Raw genomic sequence first — 22,343 nt, 5'->3', positions numbered from 1 at the left:
GTTTGATCGTGGGACATATAAGGACCTCCAGTGCCTCATGGATCGAGATCGAGGGGAGAAGAGCATCCCATCATCTCACCTCACAACATGGCTACCTTCACGTACGATACCACCTCCCCTGGACCTGCCGACGGTTCTCCCTCGCCTCAGCTGCACACAGTGCACCTCCTGGAAGCATGCACTTCTGATCCTCGGTCAGACGAAGAGCCCCAGCACCTCCATCCAATGCCCATGCCCATGCTCGTCTTCCCTGCGTCCGGTGACCTCTTTAAGGATGCAGCAAGTGAGGAGTTTGCTGGTTTTTCTGCCCTGCCATCCACCGTCTCTGGTCTCGATGACATTAACTGGGACGAATGGATCCTGTTCGACTCCTCCCCGGTCGATGTTACCCCACCATCACTCCAACTGTCGGATTTTTCCGACGACCCCATCGAGGAGGCTCACCCAAGCCAAAGTGACGTTGCCGATGACCCACCCAATCGACGAGAGCCAACCCCTCCCCTGGCCTCAGACAATCGCGAAGGCAACACATTAAAGGAGCCGTTGAATTACTCCGATAGTTCCATCGAGGCCGACCCACGCCCGGGCGAGGAGCGCCACGTCCAAGTCCACCGATCAGAGCAAGTTATTGGTGTCCGGCCGTTGGGAAGGCGATGCGTTGGGGGAGACGCTGGATCATCAGGAATACATTATTTTGCCCCTTTCTCAGGTGAAGATTCTGAAGCTGGTGTATAAGCGAGAAGGGGATGAGATGTACCAGATAGTAGGACGGATAGATTTACAAGAAACACGCGGATATGGCACACAACGAAAGCCGTGGCAGTGCTTGGGTTCTGCTGGTAAGGCTCAGTACCTGCTCTGTGGAAAACATTTCTCACTTCTCACACCTCACTCACTCTCGCAGAAGACCCAATCATCATCGACGAGCCAATGAGTCCCAACCTGCTGAGCGACTCCGATCCGTTTGTCGCCATCCCATCCCTTCAACGGAATATAGAGAAGGTTCCAGGAGGTTACAAGGTGTATGCCAATATGACATTGGACGATTTGCAGGAGCTTGGAGGGTTGGAATTGTTGGCAGATTACTCCTCCCGGAATAATTGAACGTCACCGAGGTCACGTGGATTACGTCAGCGCTGATGCAGGGAGATGGCTCAACCTTTCCATTCTAGTTAGTTAGTTGCTTAGATTTGTTTTGTACCAATAGTTGACCCAGTAAAAACCCCCTAATTGACGTCTCACAAACGGCCTCTTTAAAAATATATTTCCCTCCCAGGGGAGAAGGCACTAACTGTTCTTATTCCCAGTCCTTAAAAAGCTCGTACAAGTAGTGTTTGGAAGGGGCAAGCAATACCTCAAAACTAGAACAAAACCACAACCAAGATGACCTTGTTGCATGGAGGCCCACCTGGCAACCACGGAGTGATTTGATCCCGGGCTGCGAGGAGTTGGTCCAAGAATTCCATGCGGAGTGGAAGGACAAACGGCCTTCACCGACTACTCTGACGGGCTACAGGCATTTCAAGCAGAAAAGGAGATCGCGCAGGGGCGGTGGACGCAAGATTGTAAAGCCAATTGGTTAGAATCTTCGTCTGTGTATCATGTTAAATACCAAAACTTTCGGCTCTGATTTGTTCCGTACTTTGCCTGTCTTTTTTGTTTCCTCGTTTGATCTTGTTTGCTTGTCATATATGTTGGGTGACCAGGCTTACGCTTTCGATCACGGGACCAAAAAGCGGGCATCATGAGGTCACTGATACTCGTTGGAAATATCCAAGGAGGCCCTGCGCCAAGAGGACGAATACCAAAGTTCAGCAGAGTGCTTTCGGGGTGCGGTTTATATATTTTCCTTATGTTGGGGGGACCTACCGCGGCTCACACACACCAGCATCCTTCGCTGGAGAGGCAAGCGCCTCTCGCGACCGCCACGAGGACGAAGATGCGGTAGAGGAAGTGTAAACACACTCACCGACCCCAAAAGTGCATAGGTAACACCATCATATTGTTGATTCTGAGAGTCCTACTTCTACCGGAGATTCCCCAGGCTCCCAGGACCCCGATATTGCATGTAGCTAGATGATGGTCGGGTCGTTTACGATGGGTATTAATAAACTCACCAGGGAAATAAGTAAACGAAAAATAATATTATCAAAAATCAACTATCTAACTCAGCAAATCTGTAGGACGTGACTTTAACCCTGAGAGCACACTAAACAGATTTATCGCTAGTGAGGTTTTTGAGTTCAAATTGGGCGATCGTGTCATCATATGCCTTAATAATAGGATCGTATAAGCGGTTTGGGTCTTGGGGAGTGCCAACAATAAGACCTTTGTCATTGTAAGGAAAGAGTATGTCTCGTAGGGCCCCGCAAAGCGTTAAAACACCACGGAACTTTGGAGGGAACTCCCTCAAAATGAACCCGAATCCCATATTTTCAGCTTTGCTCATATGGCCAAGCTTGGCGTTTGCAATGTCCTCATAGTTACCAGTATACCAGGCACGAAGTTTACTATCCTTAGGATGGTTATTCTTCCCCCAGCCATGTCGGGCGCACTGCCAGATAAGCACGTAAAGGAAAGACTCGAGGTCGTGCCGATAGGTATGGTCGATATTAAGCAGCACCTCGATCGCCATGAACTCCATCGTGCCGGTCTGGTGCCGTGCGCCGCTTCGCCCGCTACCGACTTCTTTGGCAAGATCCAGATCGATTAGCATTCCGGAGTGACCATCCGCCTTTTCCGGATCGGTTATTATTATATTGTTCTCCGAAATATCCCGATGAAGGATGTTTCCATCCAGGTAAAGAGACCGATGCACTTCTCATCCTCCCCTGCCCCTCCACGTCTGATCGCCGCCGAGCCGCGTTAATGAACCAACAGTACCGTTCTTCCAGGGTATCTTGGAAAGGGGCACCACTCGTGATATCAATAGTTGCATCCTCGTTAAAAAGAATCGGCCCTGGACTTCCATTGTGACCACCATGGATCAGGAAGCATTCCCAGAACACTGACTTGGTCCTGGAGTATGCCTCCACCTAAGGTGCTAAAGGGGCCCCCACTACCGATGATTTCGAATATGGTACATCCTAGGGTCCAAATTGATGGAGGAATGCAGGGTCGCACAGAACTGTGTTTTGATGTTGGCGAATCAGCACGAGCAATTAAAAATTACAAACCCGATAATGCATATTTCGATATCCATGTCGTTCCGCATATGAAGCGGATGGGGTACGTCCACCAAAAATTGTCCGCTCTAGGTCGTGGGATAGTTGTGTACCATCATCAGATCTAGAGCAACCTATTCGTATTACGTACGCCACACCACATCTGAATTCTACGCTATGGTTATCACCAAACTTATTTCGGAGCTCATAGACCCAACCCTGATTCCGTAAAACATACTTCATTACCCGTGGTTCTCAATTATCTATTCCTCAGTTTGCAAACATCTTACAACTCGGTTCGAGCGGGCTTTCTGCTCTTTCGAATTCTAATAAATAGGGCCTCAGCCGGTCGCTCTACTGCTAACAAAAGTTTCTCCTTCAGTAGTGGAGAAAGCAGAAATGCAATTACATTTTACATTAAACACATACATCAAAGATGTCATACTAGAATTCCAAATTGAATCGGTCAGGCATGCTACGTGTTCTGAAGTTGTGCCAAGCCTCGAGGTTCTGTCGACAGTTTACCCTTTTTTTTTTAGAAAAAATCATTACTTCCCGCTGACAGGTAAGATCCCATATCAGATCGTGGAATGACAACAAATGCTTTCCCCACCCTAATCCTCCATCAGTCGGTTCTCTCTCATTCAGTCATAGTACCGCACGGCAACTTCTTGTCATCTTGCAACTGTGGCAGCTATGTAGTTTTGAGATGAATATCCCAGAGCCGATCAACAAGCCAACGCACAGGAAATCGCAACGGCGAAATGCACTCCGGAAGGTAAAGGTACCAGTCATTCTCATCTACCAGGCTCAGAGTACATGTCAGCATCGTGCATTCGTAGTACTCGGGATAAAAGCCGCTATCTTCCCAGTCGATAATACCAGTGACCACGTAGGCGTTGTTATTATATGGATCCTGCTTCACCATAATGTTCTCCCTCCTGACATCACCGTGGGTAAACACGGATCCGCGCATGGTAGCACTCTCATCTTCGAGGAAAGAGCGGAGGAATTTGATATATGTCTTGCTGCCATGGTGGCACGCGGAGAATTGTAGGTCGCTAAACTCTCTGGCTGTGGTAATATCTTTCCAGCGGGCGCATTCATCGACACGGTACTCTTTCACTCCTTCTCCACTGACACCTCCAAGTGCATTGCCATCCTCCTGGCGAAGGGTCCTCAATCTACGGAAAATATCATCTAGCTGTTGTTGTATTGAGACTTTCTCCTTGGGTGATAGGCTGGACCAGACTTGCGCCAATGTCATGTCCGGAATATATGACATGAAGATAACGCGAAAGGGTCCGAATCTGATTAGGCCGTGGGGTTTGGGGGCTGGGATGTCGGGCGCGCGTTCTGCGAGGTACTGCATGGCCGTGTACTCTGTGGTGTCATTGGTATCACTTGTAATCACTTTGGCAACGACTTCCTCATTGCACTTGACGACCACGCCTCTGATGGAGCTTTCCCAGAGTTTGGGCGAGTCCCAAAGCAGTTGTTTGAGGAAGGAAATCAGTGCTTGCTCTGCACCATCTGGTTCCTCTGGGTGTGAATACCTCGCAAGAAGAGCGGTAACTGTCTCAGACAATGGAAAGACAACCGTGGCGGAGTCAGCGAGATCAAGACGTGTGCGGAACTCCGGAGGACTCGGTTTTTCAGTATCCTCCGCAGACGGCGCTGTACGGCCGGCAGTCGCCATTTTAATCCTGCGAACATAATTCTTTGGAAACACATCCAGCAAGTTGACTTCTGGCTTGTGCTTGAGTTGATCGCCGAGCTCATCGACTGTTCTGAGATTAATTTTTGCTGCATAAGAGAGCTCGCAATACTGAGCTTTTCGATGTTCTCGTCTATATGAATCAGAGACAATTGACATCAGGTCCGCCGCTGGATCTTTTTCGAGTGCTGCTTGGAATTCAAGCATAAGTTCGTGGTTCCATTGTGCTGCGTTGGGGTGTGTGAGCGAGAGGCCCCGTGCAGCCGCAGCCTCATCCATAATTGCTGACACAAAAGCTGGCTTATGAGGATAAGAGAATTCTTCAAAGGACGATTGTGAAAGGATGGCAAGCACCGAGATTCTGCTGGGATTCCAGTGGTTTTACCGTGTAAATAATTTGTTTGGGATTTGTTTGCCTGCGTTTACGCGTCTTCGAAGAATACGGAGTTAAAAAGGACATGGTACAACGGACTCGAGCAACGCGTGGAATTCCCATCGCCTGGAGGTTTTTGGACCAATTAGCGCGCTTCATAACTATATATTACAGAGAGTTTTGTGGTAAAGCGCGTTTTTTTAATTATTCAGATATGTTTGCTTCCTGCGGGCCGCCTAGCTCTGCCGGCACGTGACCATAACATCGCGTATACCGCCCACCTAGTAGCTCCTTAATGATATCCAACTATTCGGTATTAAGCCCTGTAATATTATTCGCATGAAATTCAGCCCAACATCAAGAGTATATTATTACGATCTGAAACTTAAGCGCGCGCATTCAACAAAAGCTCACTATTATAGGTGCTAGGGATCTGAAAAGCGGGCGAATACTAAAAGCTGGTTGGTATTTGGCTTGCCTGTAACCGCCAGCTTCCAGCCCACTGTTTCAGCAAATCTGAACTCTCACTGTTATTTAAAGGATCTGTCTATTTTCATCCAGTCGCCGGAAAGCATTTCGAAAGAAATGGCTTCGACTCTCACTCGCACCATTCATGCGTTCGACATCTCAGGGGTTGAGATGTTGGAAGCAGGGCTGTCACGATTGGAGCGTTATCCTACCTACACGTTAAGAAGATGGCGGGATACCTTCGCTTGGTCGACTACCAAATTGATGGCGTTCAGAGTTCGGAAGTTGAGGCGCCTGAGTTGCTCGAACCTGTGACCTAGTTAATATATAAGCAGCGGTCTGTTCAACCAAACGCGACTTAAATGACAGGGAACCTTTAGCTGCTGCGTTTCAGGCTATTTTTACAAAGGGAATACCTTAGTGGCCACTACTCAAACCATTTTTCATGAAGCCATCGTTTCAAGTTCATTCATGCATACGCGCCGCTTCTCTTTGTTTGCACATCGGTTCATATGCATTCCAGGGCTTCACTTCGCCCTCCCAAACAACCGATACTCTCCTATGCTAGCCGCCAGGCTCCGAAGTTATTCAATCATCTTGGATCCCCTGCGGGGCGCCTACGGGATTTTTCATCGCCCACTTAGCTCTCTAGTTCAAACCAACCAACTACTCTTTTCATGATCTTAGTCCTCCTACAAATCACAGGAATGTCATTGGTTAATACTGCTCAATTTACTTTGAGGCATGCTTTCAAGTTCATTCATGCGTCACGGATCAGCAAATTATTTATACATAGAACATGACCAACACTTATATGCATGTTCTGAAACCTCATTTACAGAGATGCCACCCAACAAGACACATATGATTCGCTGTTTATTGCTGCAAAGTTTGTCTGAAAGCAATTCAAATTCCCGAATAGCCAGAAGCAATCTTCCTTTCATCATCCCGCTGTGAACGGTAATATCCCAAACACCACTCAGTTTATCCAAGCACCTTTTCCTGTGGGCATACATAAGAAGGGTCCGGCTTGGAGTTGTATATAAAATCATCGCAATCCCCAGCTTTTACTCCCTCCATCCATTATCTTGATTCACAAGAAAAATTCCCCTTAAATCTCTTTATATCTCTACCGCTCCATCGATACATGTCCCCATTAGCCTTAACCCTCGGCTGTTTTCCATCTCAGACTTCTGATTTGCATCCTCGCTCAATTTATCCTCTCTTCACAGTCAACGTGCCAGATTCGTCCAAGGCTTTCCTGTCTCGTGCTAGGTTCTTACTCTCCCTCCAACCCCCTCGTATCCAGCCAGCGGTCGACTGGACTCCCCGCAGCCTCGCTCCTACAGATACACCATCTTGAAAACTTTTCGCGGTACTTCTCGGCGATTTTCAGTATGCCTCCAACTGTCAAGCTCCATGTTGCCATCTACCACAGCGGTGTATATAAGCACTGGAGCCTCTTCGTTGAGGGAGCCACCGATTCCGAAAAGATCATACTCCACGCCATGGGTTCTTCGACTCGATACCGTTTCGAAATGCGAAACTCAAACGCCCGCGAATCAAAAAGCCTCGCGGAACTGGTTTACCTTTGCGACGTGCCCGCTTTCAAAGTTGAAGCTATCAAGGACACTGCAAAGAACGCAGTTATCCACAATGAATTCGCGGGTTATAACTGTCAAGACTATGTGCTCGAGCTTTTGGACGATTTAGAGGCGGAAGGAATCATCGATGGCGGCGACGCGACTTATGCCGCTAACAAGGCCAGTGTTAAGGGCAAGCAGGAAGGGTTGGCATAGTTGGCAAGTTTGGGAGAATCTCCATATGGGTTATGTTTCGACTGTCCGTTAGTATTTCATTTGACCTGGTTTCGCACGCTCGATGGGGTGGTGTCTCTTACTGGCTATTTTGATGTCCTCCTGTCGCCAAGGATTCCTGTACTTCTATAGCTATCTCCTCGTTTGCCAGCCTTTCACATATGTAGTAGAGTCTCATATTTCTAAAGTGAAGATGAATGAAGTTTCACACAGCAAACATAGAGAGAATTATAGAGCAACTCTGAAAACATAGGCAGTTCATAACATTAGAGCGGTATCATCAAGAAAATTTAACACTTCTGCGTGCTTCTACAGTGGCACCCGAACTGTCTTTCCGCGTTTTACACCGTAAACAGAATATCAGCTCTAAAGTGATGAACGAAAATAGCACTTCATATTGCTAAAACTCTGTATGGCGTGCATTGATGCTGATTGCTTGAAGATGAGAAGGTGGCTGCACTCAAAACTTATGTCTACTACTGCACCTAGCCAATTTCTCTGCATTGGAATAAGAGTGTACCGTGTCGCATGGCGGCCTATGTGGCAACCGCGGAGCGATCTGATCCCGGGCTGCTAGGAGCTGGTCAAAAAATTCCATGCAGAGTGGAACGCCCCTCAGTTCTTTGCCTCTCACTTTGGTTTTTCTTCGAACCATTTCCGTTTGTCTATTTTGTCTAGCCCCAGAGAAAAGTATATATGCCTCCCCTAGATCCCCAAAAGGCCCCGCCCATTACCACATTCTCGTCCTTGCGATAAGAGGCGCTGAGGATCTTATGCGCCCAGCGCTTGAGTGAATGCTCCGCCGTCACAACGCGGCTGTGCGTGGCGGCCCACCTGAGGGCCGAGCAGCCGTGGCGGCGGATGCCGTTGGTGTAGAGGGTTGAGTGGAGGACGGAGTAGATGTAGCGGTTTTGGAGGAGAAGGGTGAGGAGGTCGGAGGGCTCGATGAGGTAGGAAGCGATGATGAGCAGGAGCTCTGTGGGTAAGGTTGCCAGGGACATTTCTATTTTGCTTCTTTCTCTGGCCGCCTGGTTTTATGGCGAACTTCTTTTTCTTTGATTTTTGAGCTTTTAGTGTTTCTTTCTTTGCCCTACATCTTGTTACTGGAACCACCCCTTACTGTCAGATAGTTCAATAATAATTCATTGCTTCTCATCTGATTAAGACCTACCTGTGATTCCTTACAACGGCCGTAGAAATGACGGGCAGATAGGCGGACGACGAGCTCCCACCTCCACGCGGTGTCCACTGGGAACTTTCAGAGAAACTTAGTTAACTTAGCGCCTGCACGTTAGCTGTAATCTCTTCTTAAGCGCCGCGTCCTACCCGCCAACTAAAATTAAAAACGACTCCCCTGTCCAACCCCACAGAATGCAGCACAGACACCCATTCGATAATAAATTGACAATTCTATTTTCCGACTGGACGATGCTTTTGGCCTTGCAGGATGAGGGTCTGCTCAAATCCCGGCCCCATTTCTGCCCTTTGGAGCCTATCACTCGAGAAATTGCCTCTTAGAGTTTGTATGAAACTGGGTATTTCCCACAATCTTATCCATCAATCCCTTGATTGGAAGATGTGAAGCTTAATATTCAGGGCGCGTCCTGGAACTGCGTGGCCCTTGCCCCCAACACCCCAACTCTTGCCAACATGATATGAATGGTGTGACCAGTTATATTCTTCTCCGGATTGAAGACTACTAACTAGTCAACCTTGAGAGTACCCCGGGCGGCTAATTGCAGTTCGCTTTCTTTTCTCCATGCTGGCCAATATGTGTTTCTGGCTCTCAGTGCCGCTCTCCCTTCTGGAAAAAACATGCAAAGTGCGCTCCAAATCTCTTCCATCCAAACACTCAAAATTAGCAACATCCCAATCTTCTTTCGCAGAAGCCTGTAGATCGGTATTTTCTTTCACGTCGATGAATTCGTCACCCTACTCCATACCTCAAAAGCACATGAGCCAACTAGGAAATTCTCTGAGTCCACTCTGGATCTATATTGAGACAGATTCAGATATCAGACCATCTCAAGTTCAGCTGAAAACTTCAAATTTTGATGGGTTTTCTGTTATCTGTTCCCCGAACCCTGCCACTGGAAATTGACACTTAATTTACTAAGCTCACTCTCAATCCCCCCCGCTACTTCAGCTACTGCCATAGACATGAATTCATTTCATCGTTCTCCCCAGGCAGGAAGTGGTGTCGATGCCTTCCATCATCCGCCCGCGTATGTTCCGAGCAGTTTCGTAAACCGAGACCCAAGATATGACCCACTACATGTCGAGAATTCTCCTATTAATAGAGTAAATGCGAATAACCACCACTTCCACACAACCTTTCCCTTCTATTCTTGTTCATTCTCACCCAACGCCAGTTAATTGTTACAGCTACCGCTACATAATGCCACCCCCCAACACGGAGGATTCTTTGGCGCCGACCAGTTCCCCGGCCCTCGATGATCCCGATGAGGAAAAGTTTTCAGAGTGAGAACGACGTTCTACATGTTCTGGCATCAAACAATTAAAGCTCATCGTCACTCGTGTAGATATCTATCATCACCAATTGTTCCCGTCATCGTCGGTCCCTCTGACTCAGCCCGAACCTTCCACTTACACTCACGCCTTTTAGTTAAAGCCTCCTCCTATTTCAAAGCTGCTTTGAAACGGGATCGTTTTACTGAAGGCCAAGAGCAGAAAGTGAAACTTGAGGATGTTCAACCCGCTACCTTCAGTTTCTTTATTGAGTGGCTCTATTGAGATGGATGGGAGAATGGGTCAGGGACGTCTGAATTGCATCACTTGGCTTTGGAGTTGTGCTTTGCAACCAAAAGGCATCCGACCTTTGAGCCAAATAAAAAAAGTTCAGCTGGCACAGAGACCATGATATGACAACAACAACTGCAGCTGGGGTTACCAGCCTGCAAATCCTACGAAGAGAGCTTCTAGAAAGTGTAGAGAGTGCGTCTGAGACAGTGCGGGCCCGAGAAAGTTGGATGGCCCTTAGGGAGTTACAAAATCCAAGGAGGACGAAGAATATCGCGACGAATGCATTGCCCTGGCCTATCAGCCGAAAGAACGGACGTTGGAACAGCGTGGACGGGCCATCTTGCCCTTTTGACGGGGGCACAATACCCCGTGCAAAGCATAGAGTGATATGGCTCGAAACCACGAATATCGAAGCGATGCCGCGAAGCCCCTATATGCACCATAAACCATATAGTTAACATCGTAGCAAAAATGCTCTAAAAACAAAATGAGAGTAGGTTCTGCGGGGGTGGGGTGATTTGAAACATACATCTGCCCAGCTAGTATCAGAAGTAGAATAAGAACTCAAGCTAGACGTTTTACCCCTCATGGGTGCAGCAGCAGAAGCAGGCAATGGAGGACAGAATCTCGCGGCACTCATAGAGAGAAGTCTCGGGTTTACGTGCAGATTTCAAGAAAGCGAATAAGACTCAGGGGAATGTCTGACTTTTTTTTCCTTGAAGAACAAAGAAAAATAGATATAAAAGTCGCAGGTGCAGACATTACTCTTGAAGGTTGCATCCCGTCAGGGTCTCGAAGCGACAACCATCAACATGGAGGGAAGTAAGCTCCCAGCGGGCATGTTGATAGCGTATTGTAGCGTGACTTGCTTTTTGTTTGTGTTTTGATATAGCATGCATTTGAGTAAGAGTGAGGCTGGACATGATTTGTGAGAACCGCAACTCCTTTTATTATATATATATATCTCTATTGTACAAAACTAGTTCTCTAGGCTCCGTTGATATTCCAACGCCAGTTTCTCCCGAGCGCGACCCCGCACAACAGTTCCATGGGCCTCCTCTGCATGACTTAGAAGAGTAGATTTGGCCGGGAGCACCTTCCCCTCACAAACATTGCACTCAACCCCAGTGGCCGGCCATGGAGGGTTGATATGTCTTCGTAGAAAGTGCCTTGTAAGTGATCCGGATGTTGCGTATTTCATAATGCGGTCCTCCAGCGCGCAACTAGGATTCCCAACACAGAGAAAGCAAACGCGAGGCCGAAAGCAGGTCTGAGGCTGTTCAGCTGTAGACTTGGCCTGCACAGACTCCATTGCTTGGTGCAAGAGGACCTCAGTGTTATCCTTCACCGAGCACCTCTGCCGCTTGGTCGGAGGACAAGGGTCATCATCGACCGTGGGCCGGCCACGGGTCTGCGTGGGCCGGCGCGAGGGCCGCCCTTCTTCCACGCCACAGAATGCAACTCCTGCGTTGATTGTGTTGATCCTCCGCTGATATTCCGCTTCAAGATTAGCGCCCGGCATGGTCAGCACGCAGTCAACAAACATTAAGTGCTCGGGAGGCATGAAGGCCTCGTGCTCGAAAGTGTCCATGACTTTGGTATCCACCAGCTTCCCGGCCAGTTGTCGCTCAAGGTCAATCACAGGCTGCTCATTCTTATAGCGCTCAAGGTTCTCACGGATCTGTCGGTTCCGCTGCCGCTGCTTCTCGTTGCGCAACTCACGGGTAGCCTTGTTGTGCTCCGACTTTGCTTCTGCTGTCCGATCACGGAAAACTTCCAGTCTCTCCAGCACCTCAGGGTTGGACTCGGCGAGTACTCTGTCGTCAAGGTGCCCTAGAGAAGTCTTGCATACCCTGTTGGCACGTTCTAACTCGGCTTCACGATCCTCCCATTCCCGCTTGCGCTTCTGGACAGTATCCTGACGGCCACGGACAACTGGAAGGTAATTGAGGGACCGTGATTCTTCTGGAGAGAGCTTATACGGTCGGTTGGGGTCGATGGATGCACTCATCGAGCAGGCAAATTGCACCAATGCTGTTTGGGAGCCTGTTTTCCGGACTATTCCCTGCGCGTCAACGTCGACGTCCACCTGATAATGCTTGACGAAGGTGCGAATATCCGCGTGCTGGAGCATGACGTTCTGAAGAGCTTCCGTAACTTCCTCTGTTCATCGTTAGCCCTCCGACATGACTGCAACATGAAGAAAACGGAGGGCTACTTACCGCTATTGTTAAATGCCTTAGCTCCAGCATATCGGAGGTTGTACGGGTGGGCGACCTCCTCAAAGCCCGTGATCTCACCGGCTCGGCGCATCCGGGAACTCACCATGGATGGAGTCATCCTCTGATCCAAGCAAATTTTAAATCCGGTGGATGTTGGCTCCGTCTGGCAAAACACAAACTTATCCAGTAATTCATCCTTTAGTAGTAGCGGCTGCTGTCCCTTGCCATCCAGCACTTTGGCGCTGTAGAGTTTCTCTGCGCAATCCAACACTGGTCCACTTGTTGAAATTGACTTGAATCCTCCAATGTGAAAGAGCAGAGTCAGCAGGCAGATATGCGGGCTGAGAACCAGGGTCGGGTCAAAGATGATTTCCGGAATCTTAAACTCGTTCCTATCAATTCTGTCAGTCAACCAGGCCATGCCGCGAGGATCAGAAACACATACGGTGCCTTATCTCCGAGAAATCTTTTAGTAAATTCTGGTTTTAAGAATATGAACAATCGGGGGCGTCCGCCGTCTGGAACTCGAATCAGGGTTAACACGACATCTCGATACCGAAGATGGAGGATCGCCGAGGGACGGCTGGCGGTGATGGCAGCAAGCTGCAAGAAGAGAAGCATTTGAATGCGCTGCCAACCGCAGACAAATGTCATCTCAGTGGTGGTGAGAACGACTTGAGCGAACTCAGCAACATCTTCAATATACATGTTCTTCTTTGGCCGCCCAACAAGAGCCAGCTCTTTTTCTGTGGCCACCTGTGCAACAACCTGCAAAAGATTAGTGGTGCTTCTGGTTAAGTGATCCGAGGAGAGAGAGTAAGGTGCTCACATCCTCCACCTTGACAATTGTATCTTTGCTGAGTCCCGATGCCGTTTCCTGTTTGAGGACAAGGTGCCACCACTTCCAAAATGTCTCCAGTGAGCTTTTGCGCTTAATGCCCGGACAGTATCGATTGTTCTTGCCACGACGGATATCACACCGCCAGCTAAAGAATGCATACAGGAAGCGAACCGTCTCCTCTGAATTAGAGATCCGATCCCATTGCCGCTCCGCGTTCGCCTTGATATGCCGACAATACCTGCCCAGCGCCACTGGTGAGCTTATAACACAGTCTGAGGGTCAAATGAGCCACTGCCTACCTCTCCCAGTAACCACGGGTCTCATCGAGTTTTTCCTGGGTTCTGGGGCTGTACCGCTTCTGTCGAAGCTGAGCGATATCAAGGCTCTCTGCTAAGGCCAGGTAGTGTTCGGGGGGGAGCTGGCCGTCGTCGTCGTCTTCATCGTCGCTGACGGAGCCACTTTCATACCCACTGTCTGAAAAGATGGCATCCAGCGCGGAGAGGGTATCCAGAGCAGACCTGACATCCGTCTTGCTCCTGCTTTGCTTGTCAGGCCCGGCCAAACAAGAGACAGGCGCCATGATCAGGACGGCCCAAGGAGAGAGCCGACAGGAGAGAGGGACAGGAACAAGTAATGAAAGACTTAGACGCTTTCCTGGATAGAACTGGCCCGGTAGTGCTGCGAAGGAGGGGAGGGAAGGGAGCCGCAGGCGGCATGGTGAGAGTGACGGGGACTGGAGGCAGAGAGAACAACACGATCCATGATCTGGGGAGGGAGCCAAATCTGACAGAGTGAAGCGTCAAAAACGGCTCCCCTCCCCTCCCAAAGGAAGGGCAGTGGGTGAGCGAGGGTGAGCGAGGGTGGTGACTGGAAGCCACGAAAATGCACTTCTAAAATCGTGGCCACGCGTGGAGGGAAGGGTCGCGGCCGTGGGGATAGATTCACGTGATGATCGAGGTTGGGCGGTTAGCGGGAGGCCGAAAGCAGCGGCGAAAACAGCCATTTGCAGCCTCCGGCCAACCGTCACATCGTTATATAGAGTATATTTTACAGAAATCTAGTTCAAATTCAATAATTAATTAGAAAAGAATATATATATTAATATATTTTTTTATTTGAAACTATAAATTATCTAGTTGTTGAGATATAATGTTGTAATTTATTATATTTTATATTGTGTTTCTTGAGTGGCCGACTTGCTTGTGGATTACGTTAGAAAAACATGGATAGAATGGCTATTTTTGCAGTGTTTTGCTACTAATATTCAGGGTGGCTGGGCAGATTCCTGTTTTCGCAAGCAATTCGATCGCCACAATAGACGACTTCTCGGGGTGCTCTGCCCGCCGTCGTGTGGAGTTGTTTGTGAGGTGTTCTCAAATCTAATTTACCTCATCCTCCTTTTGGCTCCCCACGTTAAGATCTCTTCGAGAACAGGCATATATTGACGATAAATCTGGTGGAACTTCTTAGACACCTAAACTTGTTTAATTCCATCACTGGACAGAAAATTCGCTCTGGGGATGGAGTGATGGAGTGATCCTTGAAACGCTTGAGCTGAAGGTGCAGCTGAATCTCACAGCGATGGTCTGGATGACGGCGAGGATGTAAACCCTGTGATAATTGAAAGCAGTGAGGGCTCTGAAATTCGACATGCCGATTATGAGGCGGTACGTATGGGATTTAACCTGCTGCTTGAAAGCAGGTGGAGAAGAATTTCGAAGGGAAAAAAAAAAAAAAAAAAAATCGAGCTTAGATTAAAATTACTATCTATCTTCTCTATCTTAATCTTTACTTCTTTAATACTATTTGCGCTTAAATATGTAGAAAAAAAAAATTTTTTTTTTATATTATCTGTTTATTTGAAAAATATTTAAGTATGTCTCAGTGCGATATGATCAATGCGCTGCAGCCTATGGTCTCCACAAAGTGATTTTATTCCTTCCACTCGTCCCTGCCATACTTGACGATATCAGCCATATTCACAACCCAGTATTTTGACGGTGCTTTGCCCTCTTCAGCCATCCGAGCGGCTGCCACAGCTGCTCTACCAATGATGGCTTGATCCTGGCCTGTAGGTTTCATCAGCATACAAGAATATCCCAGAATCACAAAAAACCATCCAAAGAAAATTTATCTGGTGGGAGGGGGGTCATAGGCCATACCTATCATATCCTGGAGGCCCTGCCCAAACATACTGAGGCATTCAACGGCGCGCTCGAAGAAGAGAACCTTGCTCTGCTCCCTGTGGATGATAGCTCCAGGCTTCACGATGATGGCGTGTTCGAAATCGAGGTCCCGGATGGCATCCTCAACGCCATTCTTCATTTTCGAATAGGGCAGGTAGCGAGTTGGGAAGCCTCTGGTCCCGGCGCTGGAGATGTACACGTACGTCGTCGCCCCGGCCGCCTTGGCTGCCTTCGCATTCTCTATGCACAGGTCATGGTCGATCTTCCACTGATTCTGGATTCCGCCGGCTGCCACTCTAGTGGTACCGATTGCATTGAAGAACACTGACGGCTTGGGGGAGAGGGAAGGGAGCATGCTGGCCCATTTTGAGCTGTCGCCTTCTTCGATGGCCTGGAGCTTCGGAGACTGAGCATTCGGCAGCCTCCTTGAGATAGTCTTGACGGCTGAGAATGTATCCGTGGAGAGGATTGTCGCGAGGATTTGAGAGCCCACGGCTCCAGTGCAGCCGAACACTGCTGCTGTTGTCATGGCTAGGAATTCCGGATCTTGTGGATTGTGGTTGCTAGGTTTTTTGTGTATGGAACGCAGAGATTGAGAGAGCTTTCTCGATCTCCAGGGTACCTCGATGTCTGGACTCTGCGTATTCCGAGAGGAGAAGAGGGGGATAGAAATTCGAGGAATCGCACTAACTATATATATAATCTAACAACGAGTTTACCGTGTTCTCTCGACAGTCACTGTTTAGGTATCGATGGAAAACGTCACCGGCACTAGTACTCGCAGACCCAAGCCACCACTGAAGCTTACTTTCATTGGGCGGACCCGGACATGATAGTAACTAATATGCATAGTGTACTTAGATTCCCTTAAAGCATGCTAATTTTAGGGGAATTCTCCTTTTAGTGCAGTTGTAAAAGTACAGTACATATCCAGTTTAACAACGACTTCAGTGTGTTGATATGTGGTGTAGCGGGCTGAAGCTCTTCTTCGCTGGTAGTTAATTAAGGCGAGAACTGAACGCAGGCACTTGAATTGAAGCTGAGCAAGATAAGCAAAGAAAATCCCCCCTAAAAATACACCAATGCTCAGGCAACAATTCACTCCTTTCATACCATAGATTTCTTATTCCCGTTTAAGTTCGGACGTACCGTACAGAGTGCAGATAACTCGAATAAAGCTAGAAGCTGAAATTTCAATTTCTATTGTATTCACCCTGTCAGACAAGGATGTTGCGGTTAGGAAGAAGAAGAAGAAGAAGAAGAAGAAGAATTGTATTCCTGTCAACTCCTTATACTAACTACCTATTAAGCTGAGGAGGATGGGCCACGGGAGAAGCAAGCGAGGGGAGCGGAGCGGGATGAAGAACCTACATTAACCCCTTCTGTAAAAGCAATGCCCTTGAAGATGATGCTCCTGGAAACAAACAAGAAACAAATCTAGACAGAAAAGCTTAGAGACAGGCATAAGATGAAGGCATGCAAGGAATTTTTTGGGTTGGCTTGGAGATCGACATGGAGAATAAGTAGCAAGTCTGGGATACCAAAAAGCACTGTAGCATTGCATGCATTTAAACCGCGATCCCCATTGTAACTTTCTCCCTTGGTATCGTTATTAGTTTCCTTCACCGGTACTTACGGTCTCTTGGTGTAGACTTGGTATCCTCGCTGATGTCATTGGTAGTCAAGAGTTTTTCGACTTATCGAGCACGGCCCGCACGCCAGGAACTACGACGGCCTGATGATATCCCATGAGATGCAGAAGAGGGAGCGAATGATAGTGTTCATTATCCTGGTGGGCTTCAATAAAACGCTCTTGCGTAGACAGCCACTTTAAAACTCTCTCCAAACTCACATTCTATTCTCCAACTCCTCAATGAGGGGCGCTCTTCCGGGAAACCCCTGTCATATCAATTTATTGTGGATCCTCAGATCTGAGCTCCTCAGCGACACATATCATTCAAACTCCCAATTTGGGCCTCCTGGTAACTCCATTCTCACAACTCCCGGAGGCCATGCGGCTCGGGAATCACAAGAAACACCTGCTTTACAGGCGCGACAAGGAATAAAAAAGAAGGGAGCCACTTACTCAAAGTCAAAGTGGATGGAAAGTTTTTAGGCCGTCTCTTTCTGCTATATTTTTGTGACCCGTCACAGTTAGTGGGGAATTGACCAGCAAAACCAAGTCATATAAGAATTGACCTGGGTGCTAGATAGAGTTGATTACTGCTGGCGCGGAGGGATAAGAATTCATGACACCTCACAAGGGGAGGGGGGTGTGCGGCGCTGGAGTAAGCCCACTGTCGATGTTTTCTTCAGCTTAGTGTCAAAAGGATAACTATATATGACAATTGAGAGAGCAAACTCTGACTTTCGTGAAGCTAAAGATTTGTACAGAAGTTGTATATCCAGGAGTAGCCAATCTTATCCAGAGAAGATCTGAAAATTTTGTGACACAGAATATGAGTAGCTAAGGTTGGCCAGCCATGTGCAAATAATTTTTTTTCAAACCCAACATGCTTATTTTTTGACGAGGTTGAATTTTTCAGTTAGGCTGCCAGTTGAATTGAAGTGTAGGCGCTCTCCAAAGCGTATTCGTGGTAGCTGTAGATGATCCCAGGCGCTATTAACCCCTGACCGGCATGGCGAATCATGAATGATATTTATTATTTCCTTATGGGATATGGGTTCCTTAGCAGAACAAACAAGTTAAATAATATTTCTTCGTAGTTTTTGCCGTGAGAAATGCTGGGAGTATCCGATAAAGTTGCTCCAGCGATTATCACAGACCAGAGGAAGAAGGATCCGGATAGCTGGCCTCTCATGGAGTTACAGCGGCTTACCTTCCATACATATGAATATTAGGTGGAGACAGTTAAAATAAGTCAGCATGGATTTCCTGCGTGCTTAGCTGATCCACCTGCGGACGGCGTTCGAAGTGTCCCTTTTGTTGTATTCGTTTAATAGCACAACATGATCTATATTTCGGAGACTGACGGTGTCATTCAAATGTTGAGAAGCCCCCAACTGCAACCCATTCATGTTTATCATTTTCGAAAGACCGACAGAGTCCATGCCAAATAATCATACTAAGTACTTGCAGCTGAACCGGTATACGCCTTTAAAACGTCTTCGACCATAAATGTTTCACACCCCTGCCACATGTACCTCACTGCAGCTGGCCAAATGGAAGCACGAAGTATGAAGTGTAGTCCAGGGGCAATACAACATCTTATTGCTGGAGCTGAAGGCTCCAGATCCCCTTGCTTGTATCATAGGGAATGGCCTAATAAGAGTCGGGGAAAACAAATGTATCGTAGCGGCGTTTTAAAGACAACTCCAACAGTTCCAGTGTCGTATCCATCGAACGGCATCTATTTAACAGGAATATCCCAGGGTTTTGAATCCGAACATAATAGTTTCATGTCATTGGCATATATAGTGCGATATTCTGACCATTCCTGCCATCCATCTTGTTGTCTAGCAGCTGGGAAGTATGAGTCAATCAAACCAGCCTGGGCCAGGTTTCACAGAGCGGCAGTGGGGTTGTATGGAACAAGAGCTCTTGTATATGATCGGCTTCAGTTTCTTAATCTTCCCTGCATGACAATATTTATCTTTATGAATGAGGCAGAGGAGAATGTCACATTTCTGCGGGCTAAATAAATGGTAATGCATGCGTGAAGCGCTCTTTTGATATCCAGGGGAATTCGCACGCACCTCCATGCAGCACAATTTCAATTCCTCTTTTCGACTGGGGATCGTGGCACATCCACTCAACACACGCATCCATTCTGGGAATAGTAACGTCCTTGGGGCTGGAATAATAAATGCGACTTTAGTAACGGAGAATAGGAAACCGAAAGAGAGCGATAATAAGGGAGTAGTAAGCCTTGGCTCAGACTTAGCCAATGTGAATCCATTTGGTTGAATCTGTTGCACGGTTCCTACCTCCCTGCAATCTCGGAACATAATAGAATCCACCCTTTCCTGGAGTTGTTCTGTTGCTCTGCAACAGCTCCATAATGTGGGTGTTATGAGGGCGACGAGAACAAATTTCGGGCCTATCTGATTAGGTGGGCAGATAGAGTGATCCCAATAATTTGCCAAAACTAGGTGTAAAAAGTCGAAAGGTATATCAGTGCCTCCAGGGGTAAGTAAATGTTGTCATTAGAATGTCCCCGCTGGAAGCTTTGTTGATTTTGTCTGCAGTGACCTGAAGAAAGGACTTGTTCACTGTATCCAGCGAGAAAATAGTGCATAGGATGCTGGGCATACGACACCTCTGGCGTTGCGGCGTCAGCAACCTCCACAATAGGCCTAGCAGCACCCACCGAACATCCCCAAACTCCACCCCCCAAGAATCCTGAAATCCTCCCCCATCACCTCCTCCTTTTCCTCCACCACCAACCCGGCCATAGGCACGACAACAGCTTCCATGTCCTGCATCCTCGCAGGCACGGTAGCAGCCCGACAGCGGGACCAGAGGGAATTCACCCCCACCCTGCCGCAGGCAGACAACCGCGCAAGCTGGGGAGCATCAAGCCGCTTTACCAAATGGCGAAGGCGTTCCTTGTGGCCCGCCAGATCTTCCCTAGCGGTCACCCCACAAACAACGAAGGCACGAGTGCGCATGATGCGCCTCACCAGTGGCGAATCGCGCACCTAGTATAACTATCAACATACCTATATCACTAAAGGCGCGAATTGAAGTATTACTGGGAATGTGGGTTGTATGGCATAGAAAATGTTCACTCCCCTGTGAAATCTCACCCTCGAGTATGAAGTATCGAAGCCACCAGCTGCTCGCCAGCTCGCGGAACGGGAGATTCATCTGACTGGCAGAACACCGGACCAAGCATCTTCTGTGTAACCCGTGGAAGAACAACAAGGAGATAATGACTGTTTGCATTTACCGCAAATACATCTCTGCGGATCCATTGCTTCACTAAATGTTTTGTTTGGTCAAGAATGTCCACTTCCGCCAAAATCGACAGATGGTAATCCAGACCTATCGAAGGTTTCCGCGCGAGACAACGCAGGTTGGATGAACCAAGATCTGGAGACTGAACGGAGCGAATAAAGGCCGTGAATTGGGAAGTACGTTTGACGCCTGCCATGTACGCCAAACGAAGATCGGAAAATCTAGCTTGTATGTATCATTTGGCAGGGCGCCAAACGGAGTTAATATTAAGCGCTTCAAACCACGAATTGTAATATGAAGCCCTTCATAAAGCAGATACAAGGGGAGAGCTTTTGTATATTCAACCCATCTTCTTTCCAGTAGATGCATTTGCAAAACTGTCCCTCCTGCAGATAGCGAAGGGTAGATAGACTCCTTCAAGATGTAAAACGGTTGTTGCAGATGACCTCGTTACGGCCCATATCGCGTTTTCAATTAATTCTCCAGCAGATTTCATCTAGCCGTAGAGCGGAGGGCTGTTAAATATTCAGATATAGAGGCGACACTGTTCTCGCTCAACGCCATCCAGAAATAGCCTTCAAGCAGCATTTCAAGTGGAGTAAGTGGATATATTTCTATATTAGCGCCCGCTCTTGTTTTCATGTCTTCTTCATAGGAAAGGAACGGTAATATTCTTTTTCCAGAATAGCATTCACGGTGTAGCCAGTATTCAGCCACACGTCTTCGAGTCTCCATGCCAGTCTGAATGATTGTGTCGTATTTCATCATCAGGACCTTGCTAGCCGCCTTTGCACAATCTCCATCGCGTCTTCGTTTCTGAAGTTCGGTGGGAAAATATCCGGTTGCTTTCGCCGAAACCGGTTTTAAGCCATGATTATTTCTGGTATATAAGACCACTTTCCGTTATTATTGCAGAATAACGCGTTCCAATATTTCTTGGAAGACTGCACTAGGATCGGGAACACCTAGGGGGATAGTTATTCGATACCTAAGTAGGCAAATAGATAGACGTAAGGCGGGAGGACTGGGAGGATGGGTAAATAAATATCTCCCACCCCTCTTCTCAATTTAAGAATAATGAAGGTATAGATGACAAGAACTCCGAGAAGAGAGAGAAAGGAACCGAGGGGAGATATGGGCGCCGTATATATACCTCCATAGGACGATCTTGCGATCACCGCGTCTCTGGTCAAGTCACCGCTCCACGCCACTCCATCCAGACTTCGCAGTCACTCGCAGTGCGACGTCCTAGTGCTGGGATTGAATTACTTCCCATATCACTACTTAGCCTCCGATATCAATATGATGGAACGAGCATAGGCAGGTAACAAGCGAATTCGGTGATGGTTGCAAGCCTGACGTCAACTACCACGTTGAGGAAGGGAATTTATCCAGGAAACATTCCCTTACTAGAAGGCTTTTTGTGGCGAACGGGGAACAGGAAGAGATATAGAGAGAATCAAAATGAGCGTGTGAATATGGTATGATCCGTCCAGACACCATCCAAACGAGGTGTGACTGAATAGACCGTAATGCAGCCGGAAGATGAAATGTTAATGAATAATGTATATTCTTTGACTTGCACCGCAAACTATTCCCGAGCAAAGTGAAGCATCACTCTCTAGTCCCGGGTTTGTGAAATGAATGAGCCAGTATCGTCAATGATAAGAAAAAGAAATGAAAATCGTGGAGAAACGCCTATCGAAGGTCATATCGAAAGCGGGAGGCGAGAGCGCGCAAGTCTAAATATTAAACCCATAAACATCATCCGATACACGCCAAGCAACTGTAATGGCCATAAGCAAGGGGGGGAATCGCAAGCATAAACTCTCAAACCACAGAGACGTTCCACGACGCGCCATACCCATGTA

The 22,343-nt window shown here is 47.8% G+C and overlaps 9 protein-coding genes across 9 annotated transcripts; 3 read left to right on the top strand and 6 right to left on the bottom strand.

Annotated features, from left to right (window-relative positions):
- Positions 1–87: 87 nt before the first annotated feature.
- Positions 88–1,959, top strand: HCAG_00366 (predicted protein; the record flags this gene model as incomplete). Its single annotated transcript, XM_001543270.1, has 4 exons — positions 88–709; positions 905–1,020; positions 1,332–1,565; positions 1,750–1,959. The coding sequence occupies 4 exons, from the start codon at positions 88–90 to the stop codon at positions 1,957–1,959; spliced, it is 1,182 nt and encodes a 393-aa protein (XP_001543320.1).
- A 250-nt stretch (positions 1,960–2,209) lies between these two features.
- Positions 2,210–3,407, bottom strand: HCAG_00365 (predicted protein; the record flags this gene model as incomplete). Its single annotated transcript, XM_001543269.1, has 3 exons — positions 2,210–2,734; positions 3,013–3,127; positions 3,316–3,407. The coding sequence occupies 3 exons, from the start codon at positions 3,405–3,407 to the stop codon at positions 2,210–2,212; spliced, it is 732 nt and encodes a 243-aa protein (XP_001543319.1).
- A 397-nt stretch (positions 3,408–3,804) lies between these two features.
- Positions 3,805–5,160, bottom strand: HCAG_00364 (predicted protein; the record flags this gene model as incomplete). The annotated part of the gene is made up of 2 exons (XM_001543268.1): positions 3,805–3,858; positions 3,910–5,160. The coding sequence occupies 2 exons, from the start codon at positions 5,158–5,160 to the stop codon at positions 3,805–3,807; spliced, it is 1,305 nt and encodes a 434-aa protein (XP_001543318.1).
- A 1,959-nt stretch (positions 5,161–7,119) lies between these two features.
- Positions 7,120–7,521, top strand: HCAG_00363 (predicted protein; the record flags this gene model as incomplete). Its single annotated transcript, XM_001543267.1, has 1 exon — positions 7,120–7,521. The coding sequence occupies one exon, from the start codon at positions 7,120–7,122 to the stop codon at positions 7,519–7,521; it is 402 nt and encodes a 133-aa protein (XP_001543317.1).
- Positions 7,522–8,213: 692 nt separating this feature from the next.
- On the bottom strand, positions 8,214–9,015 carry HCAG_00362 (predicted protein; the record flags this gene model as incomplete). The annotated part of the gene is made up of 3 exons (XM_001543266.1): positions 8,214–8,567; positions 8,711–8,794; positions 8,962–9,015. The coding sequence occupies 3 exons, from the start codon at positions 9,013–9,015 to the stop codon at positions 8,214–8,216; spliced, it is 492 nt and encodes a 163-aa protein (XP_001543316.1).
- Positions 9,016–9,699: 684 nt separating this feature from the next.
- On the top strand, positions 9,700–10,024 carry HCAG_00361 (predicted protein; the record flags this gene model as incomplete). Its single annotated transcript, XM_001543265.1, has 2 exons — positions 9,700–9,764; positions 9,925–10,024. 2 exons carry the CDS (start codon positions 9,700–9,702, stop codon positions 10,022–10,024), a joined length of 165 nt encoding a protein of 54 aa, XP_001543315.1.
- A 249-nt stretch (positions 10,025–10,273) lies between these two features.
- On the bottom strand, positions 10,274–10,942 carry HCAG_00360 (predicted protein; the record flags this gene model as incomplete). The annotated part of the gene is made up of 2 exons (XM_001543264.1): positions 10,274–10,732; positions 10,832–10,942. 2 exons carry the CDS (start codon positions 10,940–10,942, stop codon positions 10,274–10,276), a joined length of 570 nt encoding a protein of 189 aa, XP_001543314.1.
- Positions 10,943–11,281: 339 nt separating this feature from the next.
- HCAG_00359 (conserved hypothetical protein) lies at positions 11,282–13,945 on the bottom strand (the record flags this gene model as incomplete). Its single annotated transcript, XM_001543263.1, has 5 exons — positions 11,282–12,465; positions 12,525–12,916; positions 12,970–13,292; positions 13,354–13,603; positions 13,665–13,945. The coding sequence occupies 5 exons, from the start codon at positions 13,943–13,945 to the stop codon at positions 11,282–11,284; spliced, it is 2,430 nt and encodes an 809-aa protein (XP_001543313.1).
- Positions 13,946–15,297: 1,352 nt separating this feature from the next.
- HCAG_00358 (predicted protein) lies at positions 15,298–16,080 on the bottom strand (the record flags this gene model as incomplete). The annotated part of the gene is made up of 2 exons (XM_001543262.1): positions 15,298–15,434; positions 15,528–16,080. The coding sequence occupies 2 exons, from the start codon at positions 16,078–16,080 to the stop codon at positions 15,298–15,300; spliced, it is 690 nt and encodes a 229-aa protein (XP_001543312.1).
- Between the last annotated feature and the right edge of the window lie 6,263 nt (positions 16,081–22,343).

Source organism: Histoplasma capsulatum, genomic scaffold (genome assembly GCF_000149585.1).
Source record: "Histoplasma capsulatum NAm1 scaffold_1 genomic scaffold, whole genome shotgun sequence".
Lineage (NCBI taxonomy): Eukaryota > Fungi > Ascomycota > Eurotiomycetes > Onygenales > Ajellomycetaceae > Histoplasma > Histoplasma mississippiense.
The sequence above is the reverse complement of the archived record's forward strand: the minus strand, read 5'-3'. Positions and strand labels throughout refer to the sequence as shown.